Source organism: Dendroctonus ponderosae, unplaced genomic scaffold (genome assembly GCF_020466585.1).
Source record: "Dendroctonus ponderosae isolate FM_Combo_2020 unplaced genomic scaffold, Dpon_F_20191213v2 Dpon_F_20191213_5, whole genome shotgun sequence".
NCBI classification, from domain to species: Eukaryota; Metazoa; Arthropoda; class Insecta; order Coleoptera; family Curculionidae; genus Dendroctonus; species Dendroctonus ponderosae.
In genome coordinates this window covers 15,409,551-15,416,349 of record NW_026018715.1, presented here as the reverse complement: position 1 = coordinate 15,416,349, position 6,799 = coordinate 15,409,551, and the positions used below count along the sequence as shown (strand labels likewise).

Below are 6,799 nucleotides of genomic sequence, written 5' to 3'. Positions count from 1 at the left end.
GAAATTTGAATATCACACACTTAGGTGCAAGATTATGCCAAGATTCCATGTTTTCACTGCCTATTTTGACTCGGTATGAACAGTTCGCTAGTCTCAATATACTTACTTTTCGTTGTTTCAGATCCTTACTGTAGTGATGCCATTAATTGGAGGCTGATTTTAGAAAAAAAACATCAATATAAACGCGGTTTAATAATAGATTACGTGCTGGTAAACAACTGTGTGTACGCATTTTGTTTAAATGTGAGATGCAAATAAATTGTTTTGAGTTGAGATTGTTGAAATTAATGAACCAGTACAAGTGACACCCGGCTAATAAACCATTGATTGTTCGTATACTACAAATCAGTAAAACTTACCTTTGCAATTGAATATTATTTGTTGCTTTTCACTCGAAAAAACGACGAAAAATTCACCATTACTAGATTCGGCCTTCACATTCTCAGTCAAGGTTTGTTGTAAATCGCTGTACATTAAGGTTGTGATGATTATTGTACTGGTTGTTACTGAAATACGCCTTTAATATTAGGCTACCACGTAATTGGAATTGATTAGTTTATAAAACAACATTTTTTGCTGTTATTATCGGTTCCTGAGAGAAATCAGCTAAGGCAACAGCAGTTTGCAAAATGTTACGTGTTATATTGGTTAACGCTTGATCATTATTGGATGAATCATCGATGGTCGTTCATTGAATTTGTTGTTTTAAGGAGTTCAGCAACAACTTGAACGTAAAACAACTGATTTACGTTTCTCGGAATAAAATTCCCTAGGGAAGCTCGGAATCATTGTATTGCTTTAAATTTACGTTTAACAATTTAACAGGTGAAATTTGTCGAACACAGTTTGAAATCAATAATGAATTAGGCTCCAGATGGTAATCAATTAATAACATACAGATTGCATCTAAGCCGTCAACAAACTTACTGGCTACTGATCGAAGAACAATAAAGTTGAGATCATCAGATGATTAGTAGCCAGTGATAGAAGTGATTAACTCTTAACAAATTCTATATACCTAGAATCTCGCGTATAAATCGGATGCCAAGCATTTCACTTATCTGTTTCAAATCTCGGTGAAGAATGTAGGCCTCTCGATTTTCAAGAACCGAAAAACCTGCGGAAGCGTGTAAAGGATATTAAATCCAATCACCCCACATGTTATGTACTTGCATCCCAGCTCCACAATAGTCTTGTGTTTATTCTGCAGCGTATTCTCGGACTGTTTTAACTTAATTTCGTCCTGCTTTAGCAGCATACAGATGAAGCTGTACGATAAACTGGTGAATACTTGTCTAGTCAAGAAAACGCAAGAAAAGCCCAAGAACGTTCTTACTAGGAGGCAACCGAACATGCTCCAGGAAGGCCACATAATAATATGGGGCAGGGGCAGATCGGATGTTGTCATCAGCCCTGTTTGGTAGTTGAGCCAGGCCCCCACTAGCACGCCCACACAAACTGAGAGGATCATAGTCGTGTCTCCTCTAAAATTCATTGAAACTGTTTCAGTGCCAGTTAATTAGGACTCCTACATTTGTTACCTGGTGGGGGTCCACTTTCCGCTGTTGGGATAGCAGAAAATCATCAAAATTGACAAGGTGAGAAGTAAGAAAGGAGATGTTGGACTTGTTAGAAGGTAACTATCTAAGTAGTCGATCAGAGGCACTAATGGAATCAAAAGAGTCACAGCCAAAAGTAAACCAGATACGACATCCTGGAAATAAGGTTTGCATCCTCAATAGAATCCGATGCATGGATTGCCATTGAAAAACTTACTAAAACACTATGCATGCCTAAATAGAGTCTACTCAAACAAATAACTGTACACCACAAGAAAGCGATTGCTAATCCGAGGTAGATATTGTACTCGTATCTATTCATAGTGTACAACACAACCGAAAATGGTATGGAAACTCCCACCATTGCATGTGTGGATGGAAAACCATACTCTAAGGCCCATTTCTTTTGCAGTTGCACTACTGGTGGTCCTGGACGGGGCCATCTTACTATGTCTTTTACACCTTGACCTGAAACGATTCCAACTCATGTCGGAATGTCTAGTTGAAGCCTATATTTTGCTACTGACCAATATACATGACAATGCTCCAAACTAGCACCACGCGTCGCCCCACAGCCCCATCAACATTCCAGAACCAAAAGGGAATAAAAGCAATGTAGAACACCTCATCGCCCAGAGCGGTGCCCAGAACGAATAGCCAATACCACAGTCTGTTCGTTATTTGATAACTCAGGTTTGCCTGTCTAACGTCTTTTGCGGCTGATTCTACTTTAACACCGAAAAACTTTTGAATTGTTGCTACCAAAACTGGGTCTCTTAACCACTCCATTTTCTGCATTTATTGATTGAGCTTTTAGATAATATGTAGACAATACTTTTGACTACATTGTACCTCTATATGGAATGTTACCTGTCGTATTACCACTGCAATCTGTGTGTGCAGAATGCAAAGACAAAACAATCAAAATCTTTTCTCCGGTGTGCGAATGTAAAAAACACAGGTAAGTGGAAAAGTTTGGTGTGTTCATTTTATTTAAGGTTATTGTGATTCCTGTCATAGATGAAGACAAGTGATTCCTGTACGTTCAGCCAGATTATTTAAAAGATCCGTTCGCTTAACGGAAAAACACGGTATTTTCATGTTCAATTTCACTGCACTGGCCCGTGTGACCAGTTTTCCGTTGTCGCCCAAAGTCACAGATATTTTATTATTTATTATATTATAAAACCTATTATCCGTTAATTAACGTTTAAAAAATTATGAGGTACTCAAAATATTTTTAACAGATACTAATCGTAGTCAGCGGGGGATCCAAGAGTTTCTTGAGGGGAGGGCGCAGTAACAAAGGAATATTGACTTTTTGTCTATCAACTGTTATAGTCTATTTTGTCCATTTCATTCTGCAGGTTTTTTATTGCACTTACAAACAACAATAAATAGTATTTTAAAAAGGCAACAAAGCAAACAATATTAAACATAATCTACAGTTTACGGAACGTCGCAAAAATAATTAAAAGTATGCTCAGGGGGGTATTTACAGTATCTGCCCCTGATCGTAATAAACACAAAAATGTATTGTGTGAAATGTTCTTATAAAAGTATTATAAAATGGTTCCAAGGATGCGATATTTATTCGTTAAAATGCCGTTTTTGCCGAAATCCAGAATTCGCCCGGAAAAGCAAACATCCTTGAAGCGCATAAATTTAAATTCAGACAAGTCGCCTGTTCCATCTCGGAGCAGCTAAACAAAAGACGAGTCCAACGTTGCCATTTACCGTCTTTATCTATCGTAACATTCTCCTAATATTACAAAAAAATAGGTCTTCTTTCAGGAAACCCTGTTTCTTTCTCATTTACAAGCATTTCATAAATATGTACGTATGTATATATTTTATACTGTATGCAAATAAACATACAAATCAACGAGCGAGATACGCATAAACTAGTGCGCATTCTCTCGATTCTGCTCCGTAACGGGCACGCCTGTCGTAGGCCAATTCCGTTAAGAAGGCCATTTTGTCGGCCATTTATGATTCGCGTTTGTTGCTGGTGAATCCAAGCTGGAGTCACAGAAGTGATTTGGTAAGTAAACTTGGAATTTTAAAAACTTTTAGTCTGCAAAAGATGGAAAATCTTTCCAACGGCGCCGTTTAACTGGAAGCGTTCTGAAATTTCCATGTGGTCTGCATGCATCTCAACTAGAAGTTTCGATTATCGGCATTTTACGCATTTGTAGTAGTCGGAATTACCGGCAAAACGTGCTCGAATTAATCATTCTAATGGTGCTACTTAAAAAGATAGAAGCGGCATGGAACTGGAGTGGTGAGACGTGACTTGCCAAATTATAATTCAGAACAGAATTAACAGCAATTTTCAACTCTTGGGAGATCTTGATCCATTTAGATTACGTCAATTTCCATGTCTCCACAATACTGTCTTGCCAGTAAGTCTATAAATAACGCGTAGCAGATCATTGCCTATAATGTTTTTAAACCATTATGCCGACCAGTGATACAATAGAAATATTGGTTGATACCAACATTAGGTATTATAAAACATCACCATTTTGTTAAGAAAAAATATATTCAGGTGCTTAAAACGATTTTCGGCTGTAGGTTAGGGTTCGACAAGGTTTGTATTTTTGCATCGGCTTGGAAAGGTTTTTAAATAACAATTGAAAAACCAAAAACCGATTCTCCATAGAGAAACAAATCTCTTGATCTTGATGATGACCAAGTAGTTTCGATCTGGGATTGTCCAGCATTTAACCCAGAAAGCACAGGTTTGGAGAATTCACATTAGTTTGGCTATAGTTACTAAACGTTTCATGTTAAAGCTGAAAAGTTCTACTGTGAATTTCAAACGGCGAGTTCAGATCATTTGTGTGAAACCATGTGCAAGTCTTTCATTAATCGATAATTACTTTTTTTTATTCGCCAGTTCAAAAGTGCAAGCTTCCTGATGGTTAAAATTATAACTACAAGTTAACTGGTAATTTGACACTTGTTTTGTTGACATTGGAGTCGCATGGTGATTTGTTTTATTCTAATCAATTTTTCGATTCATTTTTGTTACAATTGCAATTCCCAGTTTTCGCTTGTTTACCAACTTCCATAGATGCATAGACAAGACTAGCGCATATTAGGGATGACACGAAATACTTGTCACAGGTATCGTAACAGATATCGATATGGAACAGTCGGTACCTGTTATCGATATTTAAAATAACATGTGATTTGAAATAACAGGGCTCGCCTACGATGCTGCTCAGTAACAGTCAACATCTGGCATTTCGATATTTCAGCAAAGCAAAAAGGCAAACATAGCTGTAGTATTAAATGGCCAATTTTCAATTAAGCGATAAGATGAATTCTAATCAGTGATTAGCATGAAAATAGAATATTTTTCACATTTTACTGACCTTAAGTGGGAAAGATAAAAAATGTGGTCACCTTTTTTTGTGTTCAAATAAAGTTTTGATAAAATGGGAAATCGTTACTCATAAAAATGTTATACATTTTTTTTGAACATCAGCCCTTGCTAAAGGGACAAAAGGCATTCGGTCTTCGGTCATAATTTATTGCTGACCCAGTAGATTTGCACCCAAATTACTTGGCTTGGATATCCTTCAATGGAGCAATTAGTGCAGTCGGATTAGATTAGATTTTTCCGGGCACTAAATAGATGAAAGTAAAATTTTTTATAATTAAATTTGGTTTTGCTACTATAGCTTTTTTTGAAGGAGTCTATATACTTTATAAGTGGTATAAATTTAAGTTCCAAATATTCATAACTTTCTGTTCATTCCTATTTGTTATGTAAAAAGGACTCTTGCCAGATTCTAAACAAATTTTTCTTGAGACATCGGAGAGACTTCTCTGAGGCTGTATTTTACTCGGAAAGAGTTATACTACAACGTACAGTAAATGAAATTTCATTACTGACTGACAAAAAAAAGTTATGGTACCATTTTCTTGAAACAAAACTAAATTTATTATTGAAAACTAACAAAACGCTGAAATCGACAACTTTTTTTATTTTTGAGTACACTAATGAACGGATTTTAATGCAGTTTATCTGATATAGATATTTTCAATACTTGAAAAAAAGGATAAACCTTTTTTTCAATAGTATCAACGGTTCAACAATTATGCACAAAAAACGGGCTTTTGCACTTTCTTTAATTATTTATAAACAATATTCCACAGCCGGAAATCGAGCACAAACTAGTCTCAATATTCTAACATCCTTTCGAACAACTTCCAATAATCTTTTACCATCATATTTTCAGTGCCCGAAACAGGCTATTTAAAGTCTAATCCGACTGGAGTCAAAATACGCTTCAGCCCGGTTTCAAGTACAAACCAATATTTATCTTGGGCCAAAATAACATGTGCAAAAAATCACAGATACTTGGAACAGGGACGAGCTTGGAACAGTTACACATGGAACCTGTGACTGAAAAATACTGGTTTGTGTCATCTCTAGCGCATATAGACAAGTCTCAACTGTTACGGGGCAACGACACAGTAATTTGACGTTTGAATTCGCGAATTAAACTGTTTTATGATATAGTTCAACTTTTTGCTACCTGTTAATTAAACTTCCTGTCTCAGTGTTACTTGATTAGAACTGTCCATTTCTAGTTGAGCGTCATGTGAGACAAATAAAATTCCATGTTTTCCACTGACTCTGTTTCCAAAGAACTGAGTCAACTAAAAATGTGGCACAAAGTAGTGTTTTCTTTCAAGTTCGTTTTGAACACTCATGTTAGATATTTGCCTATTTTAGATTTTTTCCGATGGAGTCTGTGGGCCATATCATGCAACACCCGCCAATCATGCAGTCTGTCTCACATCCACCTGGGGCTCCTCACCACCCTAGAAAAGTGAAAACCCTAAAAAATATGCAGATTCACAATGAGCGTCTAAGCCTGAATGAAGAGGCCAAGATGGTAAGCGTGAGTGCTTTTGAATTTATAGATACAATAAAGTCCGCTTGTAATGAACCCGGTTTTAGTAAACTTTCGGTTAAAACGAACTGTTTTCCTTTAATTGAAACGTCGTCCATAACGACCAACGTATTTTTTTACTGGTTATATCGAACTTCCACGCTCAGCAACACGAATCGTGCGGAGTTGTTTGTATTAGTGAGAGCGAGAGACAGGCAATGACTTGTTGTTTTTGCCGCGTTATGTATGTAAATCGTTTTAGAATGGAAAAACAAAAACGCAAAGCTTTTTCACTAAATGAAAAGTGCGAGATTATTAACAAAATAA

At 36.5% G+C, this 6,799-nt stretch overlaps 3 protein-coding genes across 8 annotated transcripts in view; 2 read left to right on the top strand and 1 right to left on the bottom strand.

Annotated features, from left to right (window-relative positions):
* The window catches only part of LOC109539086 (PIH1 domain-containing protein 1), a 242,786-nt gene extending 242,513 nt beyond the window's left edge, over nucleotides 1-273 (top strand). Inside the window, exon 7 of the mRNA XM_048666516.1 lies at nucleotides 122-273. Within this exon, the coding sequence (XP_048522473.1) occupies nucleotides 122-157 (36 nt within the window). The 3' untranslated portion in view covers nucleotides 158-273. The remainder of the gene's footprint in view (nucleotides 1-121) is intronic.
* Nucleotides 274-774: 501 nt separating this feature from the next.
* On the bottom strand, nucleotides 775-2,575 carry LOC109539083 (sphingosine-1-phosphate phosphatase 1). Of its 3 annotated transcripts, none has more exons than XM_019906682.2 (5): nucleotides 2,412-2,567; nucleotides 2,087-2,351; nucleotides 1,777-2,027; nucleotides 1,542-1,714; nucleotides 775-1,484 (listed from the first exon to the last, which is right to left on the bottom strand). In XM_019906682.2, exons 2-5 carry the CDS (start codon nucleotides 2,346-2,348, stop codon nucleotides 1,067-1,069), a joined length of 1,104 nt encoding a protein of 367 aa, XP_019762241.1. In that variant the 5' UTR covers nucleotides 2,349-2,351; nucleotides 2,412-2,567; the 3' UTR covers nucleotides 775-1,066. The 3 variants fall into 3 exon arrangements, with proteins under 3 accessions (XP_019762241.1, XP_048522471.1, XP_019762240.1); XM_048666514.1 differs by having other exon boundaries at nucleotides 2,430-2,567; XM_019906681.2 differs by having other exon boundaries at nucleotides 2,087-2,575.
* A 761-nt stretch (nucleotides 2,576-3,336) lies between these two features.
* LOC109543063 (interferon-inducible double-stranded RNA-dependent protein kinase activator A homolog) overlaps nucleotides 3,337-6,799 on the top strand; it is a 6,770-nt gene continuing 3,307 nt past the window's right edge. Inside the window, exons 1-2 of one of the 4 annotated variants that reach the window (XM_048666512.1) lie at nucleotides 3,337-3,603; nucleotides 6,313-6,481. In XM_048666512.1, the coding sequence (XP_048522469.1) occupies nucleotides 6,323-6,481 (159 nt within the window). In that variant the 5' untranslated portion in view covers nucleotides 3,337-3,603; nucleotides 6,313-6,322. Of the gene's footprint in view, nucleotides 3,604-3,634; nucleotides 3,965-6,312; nucleotides 6,482-6,799 lie in introns of those variants that run through there. The other 3 variants (XM_048666513.1, XM_048666511.1, XM_048666510.1) reach the window with 3 other exon arrangements.

What these genes read in the sequence shown, in the direction of transcription:
- LOC109539083 (XM_019906681.2), bottom strand. Translation starts at nt 2,357, where the DNA reads ATGCAGAAAATGGAGTGGTTAAGAGACCCAGTTTTGGTAGCAACAATT. An exon ending in GAGCATTGTCATGTATATTG is followed by an intron (nt 2,028 to 2,086) that starts GTCAGTAGCAAA and finishes GAATCGTTTCAG; the next exon opens with GTCAAGGTGTAAAAGACATA. An exon ending in TAGGCATGCATAGTGTTTTA is followed by an intron (nt 1,715 to 1,776) that starts GTAAGTTTTTCA and finishes CCTTATTTCCAG; the next exon opens with GATGTCGTATCTGGTTTACT.